At 40.0% G+C, this 27,028-nt stretch overlaps 1 protein-coding gene across 9 annotated transcripts in view; it reads right to left on the minus strand.

Annotated features, from left to right (window-relative positions):
* The window catches only part of COG6 (component of oligomeric golgi complex 6), a 170,569-nt gene extending 143,732 nt beyond the window's left edge, over positions 1-26,837 (minus strand). For 5 of the 9 annotated variants that reach the window (XM_064270202.1, XM_064270197.1, XM_064270200.1 and 2 more), the window contains exons 1-5: positions 26,665-26,837; positions 23,626-23,721; positions 12,979-13,122; positions 10,371-10,442; positions 6,810-6,868 (exon numbers count right to left, since the gene is read on the minus strand). In XM_064270202.1, the coding sequence (XP_064126272.1) occupies positions 6,810-6,868; positions 10,371-10,442; positions 12,979-13,122; positions 23,626-23,721; positions 26,665-26,796 (503 nt within the window). In that variant the 5' untranslated portion in view covers positions 26,797-26,837. Of the gene's footprint in view, positions 1-6,809; positions 6,869-10,370; positions 10,443-12,978; positions 13,123-16,079; positions 16,194-23,303; positions 23,585-23,625; positions 23,722-26,664 lie in introns of those variants that run through there. The other 4 variants (XM_064270204.1, XM_064270203.1, XM_064270199.1 and 1 more) reach the window with 4 other exon arrangements.
* Positions 26,838-27,028: the final 191 nt, after the last annotated feature.

Raw genomic sequence — 27,028 nt, forward strand, 5'->3', positions numbered from 1 at the left:
CTGAGACCAGAAGAACGAGTTGGTGCTCGGCCACAACCGATGACTGCCCTGACAGGGAGCACAACAGAGAACCCCTGAGGGAGCAGGAGATCAGTGGGATGCAGACCCCAAATTCTCATTAAAAGACCAGACTTAATGGTCTGACTGAGACTAGAGGAATCCCGGCGGTCATGGTCCCCAAACCTTCTGTTGGCCCAGGACAGGAACCATTCCCGAAGACAACCCATCAGACATGAAAGGGACTGGACAGTGGGTAGGAGAGAGATGCTGATGAAGAGTGAGCTATTTGTATCAGGTGGACATTTGAGACTGTGTTGGCATCTCCTGTTTGGAGGGGGGAGGGGGGATAGAGAGAGTTGGAAGCTGGCAAAATTCTCACGAGAGACTGGAAGGGCTGACTCATTAGGGGGAGAGCAAGTGGGAGTACGGAGTAAGGTGTATATAAAATTATATGCGACAGTTTGACTTGATTTGTAAACGTTCACTTGAAGCTCAATAAAAGTTAATACAAAAAAAGCCAGTCCCCAAAGGTGATCACTTCATTTATATAACATTGTTGAAATAAGAAAATTATAAAAATGGAGAACATACAATGGTTGCCAGCACACAGGGGTGTACAGCAGGAGAAAGGTTGGTGTGGTTATAATGCAGTTCATCTCTACAAGGGATCTTTGTGGAGATGAACTGCTCTGTAACTTGACTGTGGCGTGTATACACGAACCTACACGTGATAAAGGTGTACAGAATAAAACACACGCACACACACAAATGACAACAAAGAAAACTGGGAAATCTGAATACGATCGGTGGATTGCACTGATGTCCATATCCTCGTTAGGATATCACACTACAGTTTGGTGAGACGTTACTTACCATTGAAGGAAACTGGGTTAATCGTGCATGGGATCACTGTATTATTTTTTACAACTGCATGTGAATCTACGATTTTCTCAAAATAAAAAGTTTAATTTTTTAAAAAAGGAAACTTCCCTGAGAATCTATTCAAAATTACATTCTTAAATCTTAGCAATTTTAAAAGTAGTTGTGCATCTAATTAGTTTTAATTCTGAATTTTAAAATTATTAAATAATTTCCTAGACTCTTAAAGATCTTTTATATGACTAGGGCAAACAAAAAATGTTGACTTCATCTGCTAAACCTCCACACAGCCTATTCACTGAAACTCTCTGCACAAAATTCACAATGATCATGCTGTTGAGCAGTACAAGCATTGTCTCTAGACACTAAAAAAACACACTGTAAGTTCTGATCACTAAAAATATTAACACTATAATCCCACAGAATTTCTCCTATGGAAAGTTACCAAAGTATATAATCAATCTGGCTTTGAAGACAAACTGGAGGATCTTTTATGTAGGACAATAATTCTGAGGTCAGGTACAGAAAAGTCAAAAATTCAAAAAACACTCCATGACTCCCTAACTTCGACATTTAGTTTCAAAAGACTATTTAACAAGCAGTAATATTCAAATGAGTTGCTATGAGTGGGAATCAACTGGATGGCAACAGGTATGCAAGTAATATTCAAACATTGATTAAATGAAGTCCAAAATTCCACTCAGATGCAGGCACTTTCTTCTGTACAAAAATACAACATGCAAAGTGATAACACGAAAATGACTAAGACTCCTCAGGAGCAAAAATATAATCAAATGCAAAGCATTATGTAATTGTTGGGTGGACAGTATGCCTCTATGACTCCCATCAGGTGCCTAAGCCGAGGCCTTGGGCCCAGAATATTCTTTGATAAACAGGCTGGAAATTGAGTCTCTCTCTCTCTCTCCCCCCAGACCCTTCTTCTTGTCAGAGAAGCCTTCTTCCCTGTTCTGAGCTCAAAGTAACTTTCTTTTTCTCTTGCCCGTGCATATGCACCACATGGCACCTGGCCAACCCCATCATCGATATGACTACCACTGCAGCAAAGAATATGTCCCATGGAAAACTGACCCCTTGGTGTTTTTCTAACCTACAGTATTAATGATACAGGCTTACAAAATTAATCCTGTAGCTTGAGGAGGAGGGATGTTCTTTCTGGTTATAAACCTTGCTTACCAGATGGCTATGCTGTGAGCACTTGAACAAGAGACACCCCCTTGGTAAGATGATGGCCAGACCAGGTGCACCTAAACAAATGCCCCCTCTTCCCGTTTTCCCATGCATGTCAAGCACATACATGCCTCTGGTTTATGCTATATAAGCCCCAGGTTTCTTTGTCCCTGTGTTCTCTCACCCACGGTGCATCGAGGGGCATGTGTGGAAGTGACCAAACATCTCACACTTAGACATGAGCCTTCTGGAAGAAGCTCGCTCTTGATAAACCCTACTCCCTTTACTGTCATCCTGATCAATCTGTAAGCAATAAAGGCCCGTTACCATGTCGGTGAGTAGTGCCAGTTATTCATTCTGATCCAAAGACCGCTATGCTGTCTGATTTATTTCACTCAGTATATCGCAGTAATAGTCTCATAAAATCAGAGGAGAGAGAGATTGCTTCTAGATGGTTCATGAAGGAAGAGGTAGTACATGAGTTAAAGCCTACTTATTTTTCAAAGCATTTAGGAGATGAAAAAATGAATTAAAAGGGGGAGAAGAAGCACCCCCCCCCCCAAAAAAGAATATGAATAGTATTTTGGCAAAGGCAAGGTTTTTCAAAATACAGACTCTGGGCCAACTACACAGAAATACCTGGGATACTGTTAAAAAGGCAGAGTCCAGAGCCCAATTCCAGAACTACTGAATCATTAACCAGAAAACAGAGTTGTTTAATTTTATATAATCAGAATCTCTGACAATGAAGGCTAGAATCTGGCACTTTATCAAGCTCTCAGGTGGTTGTTACCTGTACTGTGATAAAGTGAAGGGTACATGAATAGTAGCACTGTGAGGGAAGAAAGAAAATAGAAAACATGATAAAATCACAGATGGTTCCAAATGATACCTAACACCAATCTAAGTATTTCCAGAGATACAAAACATTTCGTTCCATTTGTAATGAACAGAAAATTCTCACTTATACTGAGGCAAAATTTACCACCTATATATTCCTCCTTTAGGACCTAGTTCCAATCTCAGCACCAATACAGAATAAATCTAAACTTTTTTTAAAGAAGACAGATCATCAAATATTTGAATACAATCAACATGTCTTTCTTAGTCTTACACTTCTAAATGGAGACCCTGGTGGCACAGTGGTTAAGAGCTATGGCAGCTAACCAAAAAGTGAGCAGTTCGAGTCCACCAGGTGCTCCTTGGAAACCCTGTGGGGCAGTTCTACTCTGTCCTATAGGGTCGCTATGAGTCAGAAGTGACTCAATGGCAATGGGTTTTTGGTTTTGCCCTTCTACATAAATGCTTCCATTTTTTCAACCCTATGCCATTTTCTGGACCCTTTATCATCCTAATCATCCTCTTGTGGATCCCCTCAGTTTTTTTCCTAAAAGCTTGATTCTGTTATTGATATACTTACCTGTCCATCCTTTGCGTTATTCACAATTCTTCAAGTATGTAATCTAGCTCTTTTCTCAAGTCTTTGATTAAATGCTAGAGAGGACAGGATGGGAAGTAAGCCCTGAAAAGCACTAGAAACCTACTTGCAGGTCAACCTCAACTCATTCAACACCAGTTTGAGGGTAGGACTGCTTATCCAGCTACGAAGTACATTTAACTGTAATATCAAATGATGAAAGACAATTTAGGGTCAGACCACCTAATTTCAATTCCTACCTTGGCAACTTTCTACTGTATAACCCCAAGGAAGACACTGAAGCTCTCTCCTTTTGGCTTGCAGAAATCACAGTACAGATAAAAGTAAATTTTAGTGGAACAGAAGAAAACCAATAAAGGGAAAAAAAGGATCTCAAAGCATGAAATTATGCTTAAGGAAAAAAATTTTTTTTTTTTTTTATGCTTAAGCTTCAACAAAGCTATGACATTAACCTTAAGGTTTTTCTCTGGCATGAAGAACAGAAGCAAGAATTATCTTATTCTGTATCTTTCAACTAGTTTTAAAATGGCAGAATGCTTTTACATTTTTTCAACTGTCAAATCATTTTTTAAACAAATTGTTAAGTAGAATCCTAATATATAAAATGGCAAAAGTGAAATTGCTCTAACTAAAATTAGTTTGAGAGGCTCTGACTCCATAAACTCTATATACCCCTAACCCTTGCAAAGGAACCATAAGGTTCAGTGAGACACAGACTGAAAACCACTGGTCTAATAACATAAGGTAGATCTCCCAATAGCCAACAAGTCTATTCCCTGAATGTGTAAAGAAAACGTTGCTGCTTTGTTTTGCGCTATTTGGTAAAGAGTGTTTTTAAAATGATGTTGGTTCATATTTCATTGTATTAAATTTTACGCCATGTTTCCGTAAGATAGTGAAGTTATACTAGTTGCTGTTTTAACTACAAAAGATCATCTCAATTGGTTTCTGAGTCCCTTCCAGTCCTGAGATCCACGATTCCCACTTACATAGTAACTTTATAACTCTGCATTCTTTACAATTTCTCTTTCATCATATCTCAGTCTAAAGTTAAGAGAATCATGCTGAGAAGGATTAAGGGCTCAATACGAATGAACGCTGAGACTAATGGATGCCACACTGAGGAGAAGAGGCCATGTACTTGTGATTCTTGACATAAGGTGGTATTTTTCAAAATTCTTTTGACCATGACATACAATAAAAAGTACATTTTACACAGTGCAGTAATGAATCACCTTACAAAAAAAAAAAAAAAACAATTTGACCTTGGAATTTCCTGAGTAACTGAGGTAACTTTATTATATAAAACTTCCAGACCACACCTGAGGATTAGTGCTAATAAATGAGGCCTTTCCAGACCAGAAAGACCACCTAGTATCCAGATATCAACCCAGGAGGCATGATTTAAACTATCATAAATATGCAATGAGGTCTTAATCATGGTTACCTGGTAAAGCCATTAAAGGCTCTGAACACTGAGGCTCCAAGAGATTCCTAGTCAGTAAAGAGAGGATGGTACACTCTCTCTAGGATGTGGAAGCTCGGCACTGGGAATCCTTCCAGACCTCACCCATACATCTCTCTTTCTTATGATGATTCTAAATTATATCCTTTTGATATAATAAATCTGTAACTGTAAGCTTAGTAATTTCTCTGAGTTCAGTCAGGGAATTATCGAACCCAAAGGATTAGTGGGAGCCAGCATGTGAAAGCAACGGAGGCCAGGGGAGGCCCTCAAGCTTGCAGCTGGCATGCTGAAAGGGTAGCGGGGAAAATCCCGAACTTGCGGCCAGTAAAGGTATCGTGAAAGAGCCCTGGTGGTGCAATGGTTAAGCACTCAGCTGATAACCAAAAGGTGGGCAATTCAAACCCACCAGTGGTTCCACAGGAGAAAAGTCCTGGTGATCTACTCCTACAAATATTAGGTTAGGAAACTCTACAGGGTTGTTCTACTCTGTCCCATAGGGTCACTGTGAATACCCATCAATTTGATGGCACACAACAGCAACGATGGTGTTGTGTGGACTCCTGAGCATGCAGTTGGTGTGTGCCTACTTGGCAGTCTGAAGGACAATGTCTTTTCAGCTTCGGAGCTCTGACCTAGCTCTGAATGGCTAGGGGCAAAAAGGGGATCCCACACTGGCAGCTGGTATCAGAGATGACGGAAAAGTAGGGAAATGGGCACCTGATTAACCTCCACATTCTGGGGATTGGATTTATGTTGATTCCTATCCACGAATATGCCATTACCAGAAACTGAAACAAAAGCTTCTTAACCAAATTATTTTCTACCTTATTCTTTTCTAATTCATTTTCCTGTAGGTTAGTCAAGATCCCTTTAAATGATTTTTCAACCTATTGGTCGACTTGCAGTTTGAAAACCACTGGTCTGGACCAGCGGTTGGCCAACTTTTTCTGTAACGGGCCAGAGAATAAATATTTAGGCTTTGTGGGCCACACACAGGCTATGCTGTAATCACTCAACTCTGCCACAGTAACGTGAAAGCAGCCACGGACAATATGTAACCACATAAGCATGGCTGTGTTCCAGTAACATTTTATTTACAAAAACAGGTGGTGGGCTGGGTTTGGCCTGTGGGCGGGCACTGGTCTACACTATAGCATATGAGCTACTAACAAGCAGTTAAGGTAGTAATGTCTGCACATTACTGACAAAACACCTAGAATACTCAGAGGTTTAAGTAAAATGGCCAGCTATGAAGTGGTAGAAAGGCATACCGCCTCCTGGTAGCATCCTTTTCTCTCTATATACTACCCTAAAACATGAGAGATGCACTGTTAATGAGTTTTAGCTTAATAATATTCAACGTGACATACTATACTACTTCAAATTATACTCACCTTCATTTACTCATTTTGTCAACAAATACTAGTATACCTACTTGTGTAAACTACAACAAGAAGAATTTATATAATTAACAATTATAGCAGAGGGGATTAATCAGGTTAAAAAAAAAGAGAGACAATGAACTTGTGGAAAAAATTAAGTTACTAAAAATCTGAAAACATCTACATTTTGGAAAGCAATTTTTTTCAAACTCCATAGCAAACAACAAATGACACATCACCAGCTCTATTCCAAAAAAGAAATAATCCCTCCACCCCAAAAATCATCTTAGTGCTCCTATTGTTCTTACACTCATTTTATAGTTTGCATATACTGTATCCATTCTGAATCATGTTTTTTATTACTTTGCCTTAACTTTGATTTGGAGTTATCTATAATTTTCTTTCCATTCAATCCCCAGATTAATTAAGAGGTGACTTTATAAAGAAAACTTACCTTTCAGCTTGAAGTTTAGTGGTTTTTACTATTAAATCCTGAGTCTGTTCCTTTGCGGCCTAAAATTACAAGAAAATCTAACGTTAAAAAACCAACCAAACCCACTGCCAAAGAGTCAATTCCAACTCATGGCAACCCCATGAGTTTCAGAGTAGAACTGCACTCCGTAGGATTTTCAATAGCTGTGATCTTTTGGTAGTAAATCACCAGGCCTTTCTTCTCAGGTGCCCCGGGTGAATTAAAACCATCAACCTTTCAGTTAGTGCACAACGTTTAATAAGAGAAACTCACTAAGTTTGCAATACAAGGAAAAAAAAGATATTATGGATGAGTACCAGGATGTTAACTAAGGGACTTAATAGTTCATGGTGCTTTTTAGTGAAATAGCAGCACTGAGAGAGCAGGTTAAGGATGAAGAACATGGCTTCAGTTATGGACACGCTGGACTGAGACACTATGAGTCATCTAAATAGGGCTGTAAATTAAGTCACTGGTATGTGGCTCAATAGAAATGTCTGAGATGGAGATAAAAATTTGACAGTTGGAATACATAAACTATCCAGGGTATAAGGTTTTAGTGATGACTAGAGACAGCCCCATCTAAAGGATACAGTTCTGATAACATCTGTGACTAAAACTTTCATTGATGACCAAGTTTCATATTAAGCAACCCTTCCTCCCCTCAGCCAGTGATAATTAGAAAAAGACAAGTGAATAAAAAGGCATTCTATCCAGAGATTAGCCAACCAGTTATGAAATTGATTAAAACAAATGAGAAGTGCAGCCAATCAGAGTCTCCCTCAAGAACCTGAACTGGGAATACTACAAAAATAAGACAGCTAGCAGTGAGTAGAAGCTGAGTGGTCATGAGGCAGGGAGGACATAGTGTCCATGCCTTGCAGGGACCCTGAGTGAGGCAGGATTATGCCGAAGTGCAAGTCACTATTTAGCAGAAACTATAAAGCAGACAAAAACACATAAAGTGGAGGATCAGTCAGTCTGTTAACTAAACACATGAAGATACTCGGTCATTTGAATTCTGGAACACTGGAATGAAGAGCCAAGCTTTTGCTGCTGAGGTTTCTAGGACTACCTTAGCTCTAGAAAGACCCTCCAGTTCTAGGTTCTTAGAGGTCTAATCCTCTACAAGCCCTGTCCTCAGATTTTCAGTGAAATTCTGTCTTACTGTTTATGCATCCTGCCAGTAACAGGGTCGCCAGTTCCACCCTTTGACGTTACCTTGAATCTGTGTTCCTTACAACCACGTATCAGCCTAGCAAATCATAAAGATTTTTTAAAAGAATAGATTTGAACTTAAATAACACAGCAGATTACTAACTTTTCAGGAATGGAACAGAGCATGATGGCTCCTGAGGGACTCTTCTAGAATCACTAGGCTTTAAATCCAGTAACTTTTGCAAATGCTTATCTTTACTAACGTCTTTTTGTTTTAAAGATCCGCTTCCACCTTTATTCCCCTCTTGAACAATTTCCTCAAATACGGTATCTCCCCAATTCTAAGAAATGTTTAATATTTTTGAAAAAAGAATGCTTCACAGGATCAATATCAAAAAATGCTTACTAGCTTCTTTTTAGCCCCAGTCCTTATCGAATCGAGGGTATACCTTACAATCAACACCATTTATGAATCAATGAACTATATCACACTTCAGTATACAGTATAATGAATTTTTACAACCATTTTTGCACATAACCCCTGACTCTTCATTTTTAAATTGTGGTACTAACTCCAAAATAAAGTTTAATAATATTAGTTAAGATTATTATCCTAAAACAACTTTCAGCTCATTTATTTTAAATGTTACAGTTATTACTTATAATAATAATAAATGTATGCCTCTAAATGTAATTTATCCAAGCAAAATGTAGTTTCTCATAGCCAAAGAGAGAAGCAATAGCAAACATAAAATTACTGCTTAAACTTCTAGATGTATTATGTAATAATAAAAATTCCTAAAATGTACCATATTAAAAGTACTTTAGATTAACTAATTAATCCTACAATAAAATTGGGGAGCTTCGGTGGGGGGCTCCAAGAACTACGTCTGTTGATGAATGAATTAAAATCATTACTCTAGAAGTGACAGTACAAGTACTATTAAGATTCTAAAAACACTATCAAAATAAATTAATTTCAGGCAAAATAGGAAGGGATGAACAAAACTTTCAAAATCACAAAATCTGATTGAATACCAACAGTTGAGTAGTATGAAAGTTTTTAAATATTCAACTAAAAAGTTATAAAGGAATGTTGGAGACCTGGTGGCACACAGTGGCTAAGAGCTCAGTCTGCTAACAAAAAGGTCAGCAGTTCAAATCCACCAGGTGCTCCTTAGAAACCCTATGGGGCAGTCCTACTCTGTCCTATAGGGTCGCTGAGAGTCAGAATCCACTCAACGACATCGGGTTTGAATTTTTGGTTTAAGGGAATCTTACAAGTGATAAAAATGACCTGTATCTTCATTGTGGTGGTTGTTTCATAGTTGATAAAATTGTCCAAGCTCACCAATTTGTATACTCTAAATGGATGCAGCTTATTACTATACCTAAGACATTCTTCAATAAAGTTGATACTAAAAAAAAGAGAGAGAAAAAAAGATCCCTGTCACTTCAGGATAAAAACTGAGACTGGGGGGCACAAAGAAAATACAAAAGACTAAACAGAAGACGTCACTTAGGTTGTGATTCGAAATATGTATAAACTGTTTTGAAAATAGCAGGGAGGTAAAAATATTTTGATCTTTTTATACTTAAAACAGCTATGGGAAAAAGAAATAAAAATATAATTATGGGTACGAATCAGAAACTAAAAGGGACAACCACTAGAAACCTAAAATTTTACATATTTTCCCAGAATTTTTTAGGCTAAGCATGAATCAGAATTAAGCTGAGTCTTTCTCAGGCATAGCTTTAGCCTGAGTTTATTCCTAAGACTCTCTTCTAAGGAATTCACTCCTGCTGGACTTTTGGAACATTATAGGATTGAAAGTTTTATCTAAATTCTACACAGCACTATACTGGCTAGACCAAAATACAAAGGCTTCTGGAGTTAAATGAACAACACAGGTAGTCCTTGACTTTTGACAAGGTTCCATTTGGACAAATCCATATTGTGAATCTGTTCTGAGGTAAGTTGAATACTTTTTTTTTTTTTTTTAGTTTTCATAATTATTGCCTTTTATTATTGGTAGCTTTATAAATCCGATCTCTGAACATTTGCAAGTGAACACCTGAGAACAGTAACATCAGCAAATTGTGTGCTGCAACACTATACAGTACATTCCACTAAGGACACGAGGTACGAGAAACAGAGACAGTCCTAAATGCGGTTCGTCATAACTCTTATACATCACAAGTCGGGGAACAGACAATCACCCAAAGAGAAACAGACATTTACAGTTAAAAAAGAAAATAATAACATTTACACTGAAACTTGCTACAGGGCATGATATACTATATACCCATACATTGTGTAGACGTAATTAACAATTTTTGAGAGTTTGCCAGACGCTATGCTAAAATCTAACCATTCTATAGTACCTGTAGGCGACTTGTCATATCTTGACAACAGCTATTCATTGCTTCGACATCTTCATTTATGCTTTCAAGTTCCTGAAAAGGAGAAAAATAACATTAAATATTATACAGATTGTTAAAGGAATTTCTCTTCTCCTTATTTTTAGTCCTCATTTTGGTCCCATGAAGTTTTTTTGTCATGTCTTGACAAGAGATCCCACATTTAAGACTGAAATTGATTAAGAAGAATGGTGCTATCTAATGTTAGAAAAGATGTGAAGACACCAATACATTATTTGTTAGGGATGTGACAATAGGAAAGTGGCAAACAGTTTAAAAATATGAACACCTCTTTATTCAGGTATTCTAATGCTGAGAATTTATTTCAAAGAATTAGTCATTAAATGTACAACAATACACATATGTGGATGAAAAACAGAGTTACCCATAATAAATACATGAAAGAGCATAAATAATATATTTCCACTTTTTAGAAAAAATATGTATTATTTATGTACAGAAAATGGAGGGAAGGCTATACAGTAAAATATTGACAGTAGCTATTTCTGGGTGATAGGATCATAAGTAATTGTGTTTTCTATTTCTAACCTTTTTTATTAGTGAAAAATCTTGTTTTTGCCCCAATTAAAAAAAAAAAAAAAAACGTGTAGGCTGTGAAATCCAACTGGTATACAACTTCTTTAAAACTTACAATGGAAAATTTTCAAAAATCTCCAAATTTGAGTTGAAGGCCTGTGTACCCATCACCCACCTTCAACAATTACCAAAACTCATTACCACTCTTATTTCATCTGTCTCCCTACCCACTTTCTCTCACCCCATCCACTTTGTCCCTCCCCTACAAACTGAATTATTTTGAAGCAATTCTAGATATACCATTTCATTCATAAACATAGCATTATTTACTTTTAAGAGGATTCTTCAAAAATGTTTTTACAACTAAACATTTAACATTAATCCCTTAGTATCAAATTATCTAGTCAGTTTTCAAATTTCCTCAATTGTCTCAACATTTTTCAGAGTTTACTAAATCAGAAGCCAAAGATTATATTCATAAATAGCAACTGGTTGATATATCTCTTATTTATTTTCTCAATATGCAGATGCTCACTCCTCCCTGCTTCTTTTTCTTTTTCTATTTGTTGAAGAAACCAGTTCATTTGCCTGTGGGGTTCCCAACATTCCACATTTTCCTTTGCATCCTTGTGGCATTAAAATGCCATATTTTAAGCAAATAATGTGCACCTTCTATGTTTGTTTGCCAACTGCACCCTCCCCCTGCGAGCTTATTTTAATAAACGCACTATGCTGATTTTTTTACAAAAACATGAAAAAAATTAGCACAGTGGCACTTATGAAAATACCCCTTGGGGGCAGGGCACGGTTAATAAATGCGTGAGTCTCTCCTTTTATTTATCAGTTTTCGAAATAATCATTTGGCTTCCTTATATAACCTGATTGCTGTCGAGTCCACGTTGGCTCATAGCGACCCTACAGGACAGAGTAAAACTGCCCATGGGTCTCCAAGGCTGTAAATGTTTACGGAAGCAGACTGCTACATCTTTCTCCCATGGGGCAGCCGGTAGGTTTAAACAGCAGACCTTTCAGTTAGCAGCCAATTGCTTAACCACTGCACCACCAGGGCTCCTTCAGTCCCCTTATATCTACCAAAAATAATTAAATTCTGTTTGGTTTTTAGCATCATTGTGAACTCATGGACTTAAAAATGTTTGCTGTATTTCAGTCCACTGTAAGTTATTCTTATTGCTGCTCAAATCATTCTTTTACCAGCAGACGCCTCTCAAGTATGCTCCGGAGTTCTTTTCACTTTTACCCAATAGTGTTAGACAGCTTCCTTGCTTTAGGGTGGTGGTGATAAGATAGGTCGTTCCCGTGGGAATAGTGTCAAGAGGCCACAACCCAAATGAGTTCATCACTACTCTGCCCTCCTTTTTTTTTTCCAATGAGTACTACCAACCTTCTTTTCAAATGTCCAGATTATTAGCCTTCACTCAGTGAAATCCTACCAAATTGTTAAAAATAATCTATTTTTACTTATTAAGTACTCAATGAAACCATGTATAACACCTTCGCACCTCTCATATGGAAACCTGTTAATACTATATAATAAATAAAATATATTTCACCCTAAGGTGAGTAAACTGCTAACTCAAGTATGATGACTCATTATTTATGCATTAAAGTAACTGATCCTAATTAATCCGAAAATTTCCTAATTTAGGATGCAGTAACTTAATCCTAATTAATCTCCAATTAAGATGCTGTTATTCAAGGGGAGGTTTATTGAGTCAAGATGTTTCTATAGAAAAACCACTCAGAGAAAACATATTTATTAAAAAAGCTAAAATTCCTAAGACAATCGCCTAGAACAGCTGTGACAAATTTCTAAGAACCAGCATCAGTGAAGGTCACAGAACCAGACTAATCCAAACAAACATCTAGGTGCAGCAGAGATAAGTGGTTAAATTTCCCATTTGAACATGGTACATGAATAGCAAACATATTCTACCTAATTCATAAAAATAATACTTAACACAGTGACAGGCACAGTAAGTTTCCAATAAAAGCTCAATGAACAGAATTAACATACCTCTTTCACTTCCTTGAAAATGCTTACAAACTCTTCATTGATGGCTAAACTTCTGCGTTCAATATCTCCACGTAAATTTCTTCGAGTTCGTAAACTATTCTCAATAAAAAAGGTTGAAAGTGCCTTGAGAGCTTCCAGCATCTCCTAAACAGTAATAAAAGAAATCGGCTTATCTCTAGAAAATTGTTGAGACCAATTTTCAAATGTTTTCCTAATCTCAAGCCAAAATCAAATGAAAGAATTTTCAGATAATTCATTTCTATTAAACCATCCAGAAAATACCAGATGACCTTCACATTCCCTAACAGTAAATTTCACTTCCAGAACACAATAAGGAAATACTTACTTGTGTAGAACGACATATTCACTGCAGAACTGTTTGGCATCACAAAACACTGGCAATAATCTGAACGTCCATTTAAGGTGACTGGCTAAATAAATTACGGTACATCATTTTAAAAAAGGGATGGGGGCTCCTTGTGCACTTACCTAGTATGAACTTCGAGATATAATAATGAAAGAGCAAGGTTTAGAAATAGCTGTAGTATCAACTTTATAAAAAGAAAAAGGAATATATACACGTATATTTACTTGTATATTAAAAAGTACCACTGCTGGCCTCCAGGCTAGAAAATGAGTAACTAAGAACAGACTTGGAGAGAGATACTTTATTATAAACCCTTCCGTTTCTTTTGTTTCTTTGTACTGTGTGAATGTATTAACTAGTGAAAAACATAAATGAAATTTAAAATTTTATGAATAGTTCCAGATTTTCTCTACAAGAGTCAAACTACACACAAGGAAAACAGAAGCACATGAAAGAATTCTAGGGTCTACCACACATCGGATTAATGGAGCCTCTTCATGTTATCAATGTGAAGAAAATAATTTTACCTAAAAAAAAAAAAATCATTAATTAAATTTAAGGCTGTTTCCGCGGGTATGATTTAAATTCTACTGGTGAATAGGTAAATAAATGGCCTCGTTTTAAAAAAATTCTTTTGGTTCTCTTCTTCACTAAACTAAGCTTATCAGGGTCTTCTCATTTAGTCACTATGATGTTATTTTTAATGTATAACTTAATGTAATTAGGTAACAGAAATGTCCCAAATACCTGAATATATTCCAGGCACTGTTCTAGATGCTGGGGATACAGCAGTAAAAACAGGCCAGTCCCTCACTTACCAGTACCTTACATTCTACAGGGAGTAACGGCAAAAAACAAATAAATAAACAAGATAACTGCAGACAGCTACAGTACTGAAAAGAAAGTAAAAGAAGATGATGAATATGGTAGGCTGAATAATGGCCACCCTAAGATGTCCACGGAAACCCTGGTGGCGTAGTGGTTAAGTGCTACAGCTGCAAACCAAGAGGTCAGCAGTTCAAATCCACCAGGCGCTCCTTGGAAACTCTATGGGGCAATTCTACTCTGTCCTATAGGGTCGCTATGAGTCGGAATCGACTCGACGGCAGTGGGTTTGGTTTGGTTTTGATTTAAGATGTCCATGTCCTAATCCCCAGAATCCCTGAATATGTTACCTTATATGGCAAAGGGACTCTGCAGATGTGATTATTAAATTAACACTCTGGAGATGGTGAGATTATCCCAGATGACCCAGGTAGGTCCAATGTAATCCCAAGGGTCTTTACAAGACGGAAGCAGGAGGTTCAGAGTCAGAGAAGGCAACGTGACCACAGAAGCTGAGATGAAAGTGATTCAGGGCCATGAGTCAAACAACAAGGATGGTCTCTAAAAGCTGGAAAAGGCAGGGAAAAGGATCCTCCCCTACAGCCTCCCGGAGGAACCAGCCCTGCTGACATCTTGATTTTAGCCTATTGAGACTGATGTTAGACTTATGGCCTCTAGAACTATTTTTTTTTTTTAGAACTATAAGAGAATGCATCTGTATTGTTTTAAGCCGCTAAATTTGTGGGGATGGCATAAATCAGAACAGACTAGATGGCAATTAACAACAATAAATCTATGGTACTTTGTTACAAAAGAAATAAAATAGGACACTAATACAATGAGGCAAGCACTACCAGAGCACAGTGCGCAGGGAGGACTGGGGACCTTCTTTAGAGAGTTGTCAGGGAAGGCCTCCCTCAGGCAGAGAGAACAGCAAGCATAAAGACCCTACAGCAGCAGAAAGAAGGCCAGTGTGACTGAAGAATACTGAGCCATGAGAATAGTTTACAATGGGATCTGCCATTAAAATTACCAGAGATTTTAAGCAGGGGAGTAATGTAATATGCTACATATACTAAAAAGTTGATTACAACGTTGTGAGGAGACTGGATGGTAGAGAGGGAATAGGAAGCAATTAAGTATGTAGAATATAAAAAAAAAAAAAGAAGGCGCTGAAAACAGTTAAAGATTTAACATTTGCTTAGATCAAGATGGTAGCAGCACAGACGGAAAAAGAGGAACTATTATAAAAAAAATTTTTTCAAGACAGAACCTGAAGAAGAGAATTGCAAAATTAAAACTCTTCACATGCCTGGGACTTCTAGCTAGCGTCTAAACCAATCCCATCTTGTCCTAAGCAACTCCATCTTAGATGTGTAAATGCAGTTTCTGTCATATACAGTTTGGCACTTCTGTGAAACTTTCCACTGTACCCGACCTAGATAAAGGTGGTTTTGTCTACTCTATTCTGCTCGTTCAAAAGTTCTAAGCAGATGAGCTTGTGGTTTAAAATGGCCAATGTAAAGGGAAGATGATTACAGGTGTTAAACAAGTGACTTTGGAGGTCAGCCAATTCTCAGAAAATACTCTTTGCTCCATAAAACAAACGCTCTTCCAACCTGTACCTGAGTCCCTACAAACCCAGTACTTTTCCATAACCTTGTTAGCATGCTGTCTAAGCTCTGTAAATGTTAACCAATAAAAATATTCCAGCTGGAGGCAAAGCCAAGACGGTGGAATAGACAGATGCTTCTGGCGAGCCCTCTTTACAACAAAGACCCAAGAAAACAAGTGAAACGAGTATGTTTCTGACAAGCTGGGAGCCCTGAGCTTCAACGGCAAGCTTAGAAAATGAACTGAGGGACGGGGGAGGAAGAGGCCATTCGGAAGCTAAGAGGAGTTATCAGACCTGAATCGCGAGGAGCCCTCAGGCACCATTCCTGGAGGTGCAGTGGCGGGCTGGTGCTACCGTTCAGCTGCAGTCTCCTTAGGGAGCAGCCAGCCACACAGTCTACGCACACCTCTGAAACCAAGGAATGATGGCGCTCTCAGCAAAGTTAAACCCTTGCGTATATTTTCCCGTGCCCTCCCGCCCCCAAACCAGCTTCAGCAGCTGAATTTCCTGGGCCTGAGAGAGGCCCTGATGAGCACCTAGAGATGTCCTCCTAGCCTTGGGGAAGGAAAAAATTTGCAATTGGGGGAAAAGATAATTTCCTAGCTCCATTAACTGGGGGAGCTCAGGACAGCAGTGGCTCCTGTCTAGGCATAAACTGTCTGTGGACTGTGAGAATCTTTCCCTTCTGCATGGACCTGTGTGGGCCTATTTCGGAAGAATAGGCCCTTGTTGGCAAACTCCAACCATTTCAGCTGTGAGGTGGAGTGGTGGGTGTTTGATGTTTGACATTCTTTTGCCTTTTAAACAAGGTCCTCATATGCCCACATCAGGGACCTAAGGACTGGTAGCTCCATTCATGTCACCCAGTCACCCTCCACAGGGGTCCAAAGATAACTGGTACCTCCCAGTCCTTACAACCAAAAACATTGGGTGCCCACTGTCTGTCTGCAGAACCCACCCACCTGCACGCTCCAGGGAACAGGGATGCACTTTCCTCAGAGACACTGGGGGTCGGTTCTCAGCCCCCTGCCTTCTTCAGAGCATGACCCCCTGCTGCAATCAGGTACCAGTATATACGCCAATCACTCCTGCCCTCTAACACTGTAGACAAAGCCTACACCACACACTTGGTGATCAGCTACCTGGAAACCTGAGCTGAATTCATACAAGAAGACTGAAGGGACTCCTAGACTGATATACCTGATAACAGCTCTAGCCAGCTGGGGACAGGACGTCAGAGCTCCAAAGACAAAGATAATCCAGCTAACTCACTCAAACAGCCCATAGGGGTATACCAAAACAAAACAAAGCAAGAGGCTACGACACAGTAAACAAGCATAAACTCATACAATAACTTATAGATGGTTCGGAGGAAGCAGTCAGTATGAAGTCACATAAAGAAACAGACCATGATCACCTCAACAGGCACTCAAAACAAAGAATCCAGGGTTCTTCTAGACGAAAGTGCATTCCTGGAATTACCAGAGACAGAATACAAAACTTTAATATACAGAGTCCTTTAAGACATCACAAAGGAAATCAGGCAATATGAAAAAAAGTCAAGGAACACACAAATAAAGCAACCAAAGAAATTACAAAGATTATTCAGGAACATAATGAAAAGTTTAATAAGCTGGATAAATCCACAGACAGCAATCAGAAATTCAGAAGATTAACAACAAAATCACAGAGGTAGACAACTTAATAGAAAGTCAGAGGAACAGAACTGAGCAAGTAGAAGCTAGAATTTCTGAACTTGAAGATAAAACACTTGCACTAATATGTCTGAAGAACAATCAGATAAAAGAATTTTAAAAAATGAAGAAACCTTAAGAATCACATGGGACTCTATCAAGAGAAATAACGTATGAGTGACTGAAGTAGCAGAACAGGGAGGGATAACAGAAAATACAGAGAGAATTTCTGAAGATTTGTTGGCAGAAAACTTCCCCGATATCGTGAAAGATGAGAAGATATCTATCCAAGATGCTCTTCTAAAGTCACATAAGGTAGATGTTAAAAGAAGATCACCAAGACATATTATAATCAAACTTGCCAAAACCAAAGATAAAGAGAGAATTATAAGAGCAGCCAAGGATAAACAAAAGGTCACCTACAAAGAAGAGCCATTAAGAATAAACTCAGTGTGACTAGAGAAATCCCAGCGGTCATGGTCCTCAAACCTTCTATTGGCCCAGGACAGGAACCTTTCCCGAAGACAACTCATCAGACATAGAAGGGACTGGACAATGGGTTGGAGAGAGATGCAGAGGAAGAGTGAGCTACTTGTATCAGGTGGACACTTGAGACTGTGTTGGCATCTCCTGCCTAGAGGGGAGATAGGAGGGTAGAGAGGGTTAGAAACTGGCAAAATTGTCACGAAAGGATAGACTGGAAGGGCTGACTCATTAGGGGGAGTAAGTGGGAGTATGGAGTAAGGTGTATATAAGCTTATATGTGACAGACTGACTTAATTTGTAAACGTTCACTTAAAGCTCAATAAAAATTATTAAAAAAAAAAAAAAAGAATAAACTCGGACTACTCGGCAGAAACCACGCAGGCAAGAAGGCAATGGGAGGAAAACCAAAAAGAACCTAAACCAGCGCTGTCACGTCAATTCCAACTCATAGCGACCCTATAGGACAGAGTAGAACTCCCCCGTAGTTTCCAAGGAGCGCCTGCAGATTTCAACTGCAGACCTTTTAGGTTAGCAGCTGTAGCAGTTAATCACTACATATTTAAAATATTGAAGGAAAAAAAATACCTAACAAGAATCATACATCCAGCAAAACTGTCTCTTAAATATGAAGGTGAAATTGAGACATTTCCAGATAAACACAAGTTTAGGGAATTTGTAAAAACCAAACCAAAACTACAAGAAATACTAGAGGGAGTTCTTTGGTTAGAAAATCAACAACATCAGGTATCAACTCAAGACTAGAACACTGGGCAGAGCAACCAGAAGTCAATCCAAACAGGGAAATCCAAAAAAACAAAGCAAGATTATGAAAAGAAAAAAAAAGGTCAAAACAGGGTAACAGTGATGTTAGTATATGCAAGAAGACAACATTAAAATAATAAAGAGGGACTAAGGAATGTAATCATATACCTTCCATATGGAGAGGAAGATACCGCAATACAAAGAAATAAAAGTTAGGTTTAAATTTAGAAAAATAGGGGTAAATAATAAGGTAACCACAAAGGAGATAAACTAACCTACTCATCAAAATAAAATACAAGAAAAAAATAGAGACTCAGCAGAAACAAAATTAACAACAACAAATACAAGGAAAGAACAACATATAAAGAAAATCTACGCAGCACATAAAATTAAGTGAGAAAAAGAAACTGTCAACAACACGCACATAAAGACATCGAAACGATAGCACGAAATTCATAATTACCCTCAATATAAATGGACTAAATGCACCAATAATGAGACAGAGAGTGGCAGAATGGATGAAAAAACAAGATCCGTCTATATGCTGCCTACAAGAGACACATCTTAGACTTAGTATACCAAGCAAACAACAATCAAAAAAGAGCAGGAGTGGCAATATCAATTTCTGACAAAATAGACTTTAAAGTTAAATCCACCACAAAGGATAAGGAAGGACACTATATAATGATTGAGGGGACAATACACCAAGAAGATATAACCATATTAAATATTTATGCACCCAATGATAGGGCTGCAAGATACATAAAATAAACTCTACCAGCGTTGAAAAGTAAGATAGTCAGCTCCACAATAATAGTAGGAGGATTCAACACACCACTTTCGGTGAAGGACAGGACATCCAGAAACAAGCTCAATAAAGACACAGAAGATGTAAATCCCACAATCAACCAACTTGACCTCATAGACATATACAAAACATTCCACCCAACAGCAACCAACTATACTTTCTTTTCTAGTACACATGGAACATTCTCTGGAATAGACCACATATTAGGTCATAAAGCAAGCCTTAGCAGAATCCAAAACGCTGAGAAATTACAAAGCATCTTCTCTGACCATAAGCCCATCAAAGTGGAAATCAGTAACAGGAAAAGCAGAGAAAAAAATCAAACACTTGAAAATTGAACAATACCCTGGTCCAAAAAGACTGGATTATAGAAGACATTAAGGGTGGAATAAACAAATTCAGAGAATCCAATAAGAATGAAAACGCTTCCTATCAGAACCTTTGCGACACAGCAAAAGCGGTGCTCAGAGGCCAAATTATATCAATAAATGCACAAATACAAAAAGAAGAAAGGGCCAAAATCAAAGAATTATCCCTACAACTTGAACAAATAGAAAGAGAGCAACAAAAGAAACCCACAGGCACCAGAAGAAAACAAATAATAAAAATTAGAGCTGAACTAAAGGAAACAGAAAAACAATTGAAAGAATTAACAAGAACAAAAGCTAGTTCTTTGAAAAACTCAACAAAATTGATAAACCACTGGCCAAACTGACAAAAGAAAAACAGGAGAGGAAGCAAATAACCCAAATAAGAAATGAGATGGGCGACATTACAACAGACCCATGTGAAATTAAAAGAATCATATGAAAAACTATACTCAAATTTGAAAATCTAGAAGAAATGCAGGAATTCCTAGAAACACTCTACCTAACCAAAGGAACACAAACAGAGGCAGATCAACTAAACAGACAAATAACAAAAGAAGAGATTGAAAAGGTAATCAAAAAACTCCCAAAAGACAGAGCCCTGGTCCAGACAGCTTCCCTACAGAGTTCTTCCAACCTTTCAGAGAAGAGTTAACAGCACTACTACTAAAGGTATTTCAGAGCATAGAAAAGGACAGAATATTACCAAACTCACTCTATGAAGCCACCATATCCCTGATACCACAACCAGGTAAAGACACCACAAGAAAATTATAGACCTATATCCCTCACGAATGTAGATGCAAAAATCCTCAACAAAACTCTAGCCAACAGAATTCAACAACATATCAAAAAAATAATTCACCGTGACCACGTGGGATTCATACCAGGTATGCAAGGATGGGTCAACATTAGAAAAACAATTAATGTAATCCACCACATAAATAAAAGACAAGAATCACATGATTTTATCAATGTCAAATGCAGAAAAGGCATTTGACAAAGTTCAACACTTATTCATGACAAAAACTCTCAGCAAAATAGGGATAGAAGGAAAATTTCTCAACATAATAAAGGGCATTTATACAAAGCCAACAGCCAACATCACCCTAAATGAAGACAGCCTGAAAGCATTCCCACTGAGATCGGGAACCAGACAAGGATGCCCTTTATCACCACTGCTCTTATTCAACATTGTGTTGGAGGTCCTAGCCAGAGCAATTAGGCTAGATAAAGAAATAAATGGCATCCAGATTGGTAAGGAAAAAGTAAAAGTATCTCTATTTGCAGATGACATGATCTTATACACAGAAAACCCTAAGGAATCCTTCAGAAAACTATGGAAATTAATAGAAGAGTTCAACAGAGTATCGGGATACAAGGTAAACATACAAAAACAGTTGGATTCCTCTACACCAACAAAAAGAACATCAAAGAGGAAATCACCAAAGCAATACCATTTACAGTAGCCCCCAAGAAGACAAAACACTTGGGAATCACTCTTACCAGAGATGTAAAATACTTATACAAAGAAAACTACATTACACTTCTGCAAGCAACCAAGAGAGACTTACATAAGTGGAAAAACATACCTTGCTCATGGATAGGAAGACTTAACATTATAAAAATGTCTATCCTACCAAAAACGATCCATACATTTAATGCAATTCCAATCCAAATCCCAACCACATTCTTTAATGAGATGGAGAAACAAATCGCCAGTTCCATATGGAAGGGAAAGAGGCCCAGATAAGTAAAGCATTACTGAAAAAGAAGAACAAAGTGGGAGGCCTTACCCTACCTCATTTTAGAAACTATTATACCGCCACAGTAGTCAAAACAGCCTGGTACCGGTACAACAACACATACATAGACCAATGGAACAGAATTGAGAATCCAGACATAAATCCATCCCCATATAAGTTGATATCTGACGAAGGCCCCAGAACAGTTAAATGGGGAAAAGACAGCCTTTTTAACAAATGGTGCTGGCATAACTGGATATCCAACTGCAAAAAAATGAAACAAGACCCATACCTCACTCCATGCACAAAAACAAGCTCAAAATGGATCAAAGACCTAAATATAAAATCTAAAATGATAAAGATCATGGAAGAAAAAATAGGGACAATGTTAGGAGCCCTAATACATGGCATAAACAGTATACAAGACATTATAAAGAACGTAGAAGAAAAACTAGATAACTGGGAGCTCCTAAAAAATCAAACACCTGTGCTCATCCAAAGATATCACCAAAAGAGTAAAAAGATTACCTACAGACTGGGAAAAGGTTTTTAGCTATAACATTTCCGATGAGTGCCTGATCTCTAAAATCTACATGGTACTGCAAAAACTCAACTACAAAAAGACGAACAGCCCAATTAAAAAATGGGCAAAAGATATGACTAGACACTTCACTAAAGAAGACATTCAGGTAGCTAATAGATACATGAGGAAATGTTTATGATCATTAGCCATTAGAGAAATGCAGATCAAAACTACAATGAGATTTCATCTCACTCCAACAAGGCTGGCATTAATCCAAAAAACACAAAATAATAATCGTTGGAGAGGCTGTGGAGAGACTGGAACTCTTAAACACTGCTGGTGGGAATGTAAAATGGTACAACCACTTTGGAAATCATTTTGTCACTTCCTTAAAAAGCTAGAAATAGAATTACCATACAATCCAGCTATCCCACTCCTTGGAATAGATCCTAGGGAAATAAGAGCCTTTACATGAACAGATACATGCACACCCATGTTTATTGCAGCACTGCTTACAATAGCGAAAACATGGAAGCAGCCAAGGTGCCCGTGAGCAGATGAACGAATAAATTATGGTATATTCACACAATGGAATACTATGCATCGATAAAGAACTGTGAGGAATCTGTGAAACATTTTATAACATGGAAGAACCTGGAAGGCATTATGTTGAGTGAAATTAGTCAGCTGCGAAAGGACAAATGTTGTATAAGAGCACTATTGTAAGAACTTGAGAAACAGTTTAAACTGAGAAGGATACATTCTTTTGTGGTTACAAGAGTGGGGAGGTGGTGAGGGAGGGAGGGAGGGAGGGAGGGAGAGTGGCATTCACTAATTAGATAGCAGATAAGAACTACTTTAGGTGAAGGGAAAGACACCACACAGTACAGGGGACGTCAGCACAATCGGATTCAACCAAAAGCAAAGAAGTTTCCTGAATAAACTGAATGCTTCGAATGCCAGTGTAGCAAGGACAGGGGTTTGGGGACCATGGTTTCAGGGGACATCTAAGTCAACTGGCATTATAAAATCTATTAAGAAAACATTCTGCATCCCACTTTGAAGAGTGGCATCTGGGGTCTTAAACGCTAGCAAGCAGCCATCTAAGATGCATCAATTCGTCTCAACCCACCTGGATCAAAGGAGAATGAAGAACACCAAGGACACAAGGCGATTACGAGTCCAAGAGACAGAAAGGGCCACATGAACCAGAGACTACATCATCCTGGGTCCAGAACTAGATGGTGCCCGGCTACAACCGATGACTCCCCTGACAGGGAACACAACAGAGAACCCCTGAGGGAGCAGGAGAACAGTGGGATGCAGACCCCAAATTCTCATAAAAAGGCCAGACTTAATGGTCTGACTGAGGCTAGAAGGACCCCGGTGGTCATGGTCCCCAGACCCTCTGTTGGCCCAGGACGGGAACCATTCCCGAAGCCAACTCTTCAGACCTGGATTGGACTGGACGATGCGTTGGAGAGGGATGCTGGTGAGGAGTGAGCTTCTTGGATCAGGTGGACACTTGAGACTACGTTGGCATCTCCTCCCTGGGGCAGAGATGAGAAGGTAGAGGGGGTTAGAAGCTGGCGTAATGGACACGAAAAGAGAGAGTGGAGGGAGAGAGCGGGCTGTCTAATGAGGGGGAGAGTAATTGGGAGTATGTAGCAAGGTGTATATAAGCTTTTGTTTGAGAGACTGACTTGATTTGTAAACTTTCACTTAAAGCACAATAAAAATTATTTTAAAAAGTTTAGCTATACCTTGCTGTTTCAGTTTTTTTCCTTCTTAAGTCCCTGTATTTCTGCAGCCCTCTAGAGCACATTGTTGGATTTCTTCCAGCACTGTGTTTCCCTGTTTTGTAGAACATTCTCCTGCCCTAATAAAAGTCTTGTTTTTAAATTTAAATAGACTTGTGGTTATTCCACTACAACACACCTGAAGAATTTGTTAATGGACCGGATGTAAGGTGTGAAAAAATGAGAAGAATCAAAAACTACTCCTCCATGACTCCTATGCCTCTGGCTTGCGCAGGTAAATGGTGACGCTCTTTACTATCAGAGGAGCAGCCAGTCTGGGGAGAAATCAAGTGCTCATCTGGCCATGATAGCCAATTGGAGGTGTCACATAGACAACTGACTCTATAAATCTAGAACTCAGTAGAGATTCCAGGAACAGGGTTATAAATTTGACATTTTAAACTTCTCACTACTTAAAACCATGGAACTCGAACAGTTCTCCAGAGAGACTCTGGGTAGAGAAGAGAACAGAGGATCAAGCGTGGGATATCCCAACAGGACGCAAAGGCTACAGATAAAAATTCCTACACTGAATGAATGAATATGCTAACAGACTTATCCTTCCATTTTTCTGTTACAATGCTCTTTGGAAGTACTGGCTAAACTGAGAATTTAAATTCACTTTAGTACCTAAGAGAAAGCAAAAGTGTTTTTACAAATACAAATATTTATTATACCTAAAAACAAAATAAATTCATTTATTTGACTATGGCTTTAATTGTCCTAAAGTCCAGTTTGAAAGGCCAAAAACCAAACCCACTCTCGTTGAGTGGATTCCGACTCACAGCAACCCTACAGGACAGAGTACAACTGCCCCAAAGGGTTTCCAAGGCTGTAAATCTTCATGGAAGCAGATTGCCCCACCTTTGTCCCGAGGAGCAGCTGGTGGGTTCGAACTGTTGACCTTTAGGTTAGCAGCCAAACGCTTTAACCACTGTACCACCAGGGTTCCTCAGTTTATAAGAAGTGGTCAGTAATTGCTGAATAAACAAAATCACACAAGCACAGGTGCAAGTTACACCTCCACCTAGTTATGTGACTTAACCTGGGTGCGTGCTCTCCATGCCTTGTTTTCCCCAGAGGTAAAATGGAGATGATGTTACCTCCATCTCAGTAAGGAGTCCCTGGCTGGTGCAAACAGTTAACGCACTAGCCGCCAACCTCAAGGCTGGATGTTCCAGCACATCTACAGGTGCCTCAGAAGAAAGGCCTGGTGCTCTCCTGCTGAAAAATCAGCCATTGAAAGCCCCACGGAGTGCAGTTCTACTCTGACACACATTGGAGTCACCATAAATCGGAATCCACCCTAGGGCAAATGATTAATGGTGACATCAGAGTAGCTATAGTAAATGAAACAGATGTCAATGTTACACAATTAGACACATGTTAAGCACTTAATAAGTAGTATTATTACATTAACATTTGTTAAGAAACAGTAACTGTCAGGCACAGTGCTGAGCACTTCAAATGGATTATTTCACTGAATCCTCCTGAGAAAGTTACAGCTTAAAAAAAAAAAAAACCCAGTTGCTGTGAAGTTCATTCCGACCCACAGCGACCCTACAGGACAGAGTAGAACTGCCCCATAGGGTTTCCAAGGAGCGCCTGTAGATTCAAACTGCTGACCTTTTGGTCACCAGCCATGGCACTTAACCATTAGCCACCAAGGTTTCCAAAACCAACCAAAAAACCAAACCCACTGCCGTCCAATCGATTCCGACTCATAGCGACCCTATAGTACAAGGTAGAGCCGCCCTATAGGGTTCCCAAGGAGTGCCTGGTGGATTCGAACTGCCGACCTTTTGGTTAGCAGGCGTAGCTCTTAAGCACTATGCCACCAGGGTTTCCAAGGACTCACTGAAATCATAATGCACCAATTTAGGGGTCACATCTAGTAAGTCATGGCGCCCACCCATCTTTACTTTATAATACTTGACCTTATAATATTGTTTTCAGACACACAAGCCAGCTTATTTTCAGTTGCCTGCAAACACACAGTTTATGTATAAAGCTCTCACTTTGACCTTTTTTTTCCTTTTGTACGCTACAGCGCCCTGACTAACTCACCTAGGGATTCAGTGACCCGGGCTGCACAATCCGAGCCACCTTTGCGGAGGTACCTGGGGAACCTGCGGGCGCTTCCCCTGTACGGAGGCGGCCGGTGCCGAGCTGACCACCAGCCCACACCAGCAGCCCACACCAGTGAACGGGCCTCCACGGCAGCCGGGGCAGGAAGCAGTCTTCGCAGGGCGGAGGGTGTTTTCAGCTCTTCCACTCGCGCGCGGATACGCTCGGTCACCTCCACACTCCCCCGGGGCTCTCCCGGACCCCGGACCCCGGACCCCGCGCGCGGCTCGCTGCCCGCCGAGTCTCCCTCGGGGCTCCTCCTCCGGCCCCGGGCTCGCCCTCGCCTCCCCGTCGCTGACCCCAGCGCTCCGCGGGCCCTCCCCGGACGCCGCCGCCCCCGGCCCAGCGGGCCTCGAGGAGCCGCTCCTCCCCGGGCTCCTGCCTGCCCGAGCCCCACGCCGCTGGCCAAGGGTCTGGAGTCGCCGGAGGTCCCCCGCGGAGGGCCAGGGAGGCGGCGTGGGCGCCGACGGACCCGGGCGCCGACAGAGGTCGCCCTGGGACAAAAGCCGTCCCGATCCCGTCGGCCCCGCGGGGCCCGTGACGCCCAGGCCCTTCCAGCCCGCTCACCTTGTCGTTGTCCAAGCGCGTCTCCAGAATCTTATGCAGCTTCCGCGACAGCGGGTTGCTGGCCTGCGCCGAGGTCCCGCTGGCAACCCCGGACGCGGGCACTGCGACTACTTCCCCGCTGCCCTCGGCCATAGCGTCAGCGTCAGCCACGCCTCCGCAGCCACCTCAGCCACAAGCAGCGGCCAGGACCCGCAGCGCCCGGCACTGCGCATGCGCCACAGTGCTGCGCGTGCGCGCCAGCGTTCCAGAGACGACGGAGACCGAAACTCCTGGAAGGCCAATAGTTGAGGCCGACAGGAGAGGGGGCGGGGCTAACAGAGACACACCCCTGGTGGGAGGAGGAAATCAAAATGGTTCGGAGTTG

Source organism: Loxodonta africana, chromosome 17, assembly GCF_030014295.1.
Source record: "Loxodonta africana isolate mLoxAfr1 chromosome 17, mLoxAfr1.hap2, whole genome shotgun sequence".
Classification (NCBI taxonomy): Eukaryota; Metazoa; Chordata; class Mammalia; order Proboscidea; family Elephantidae; genus Loxodonta; species Loxodonta africana.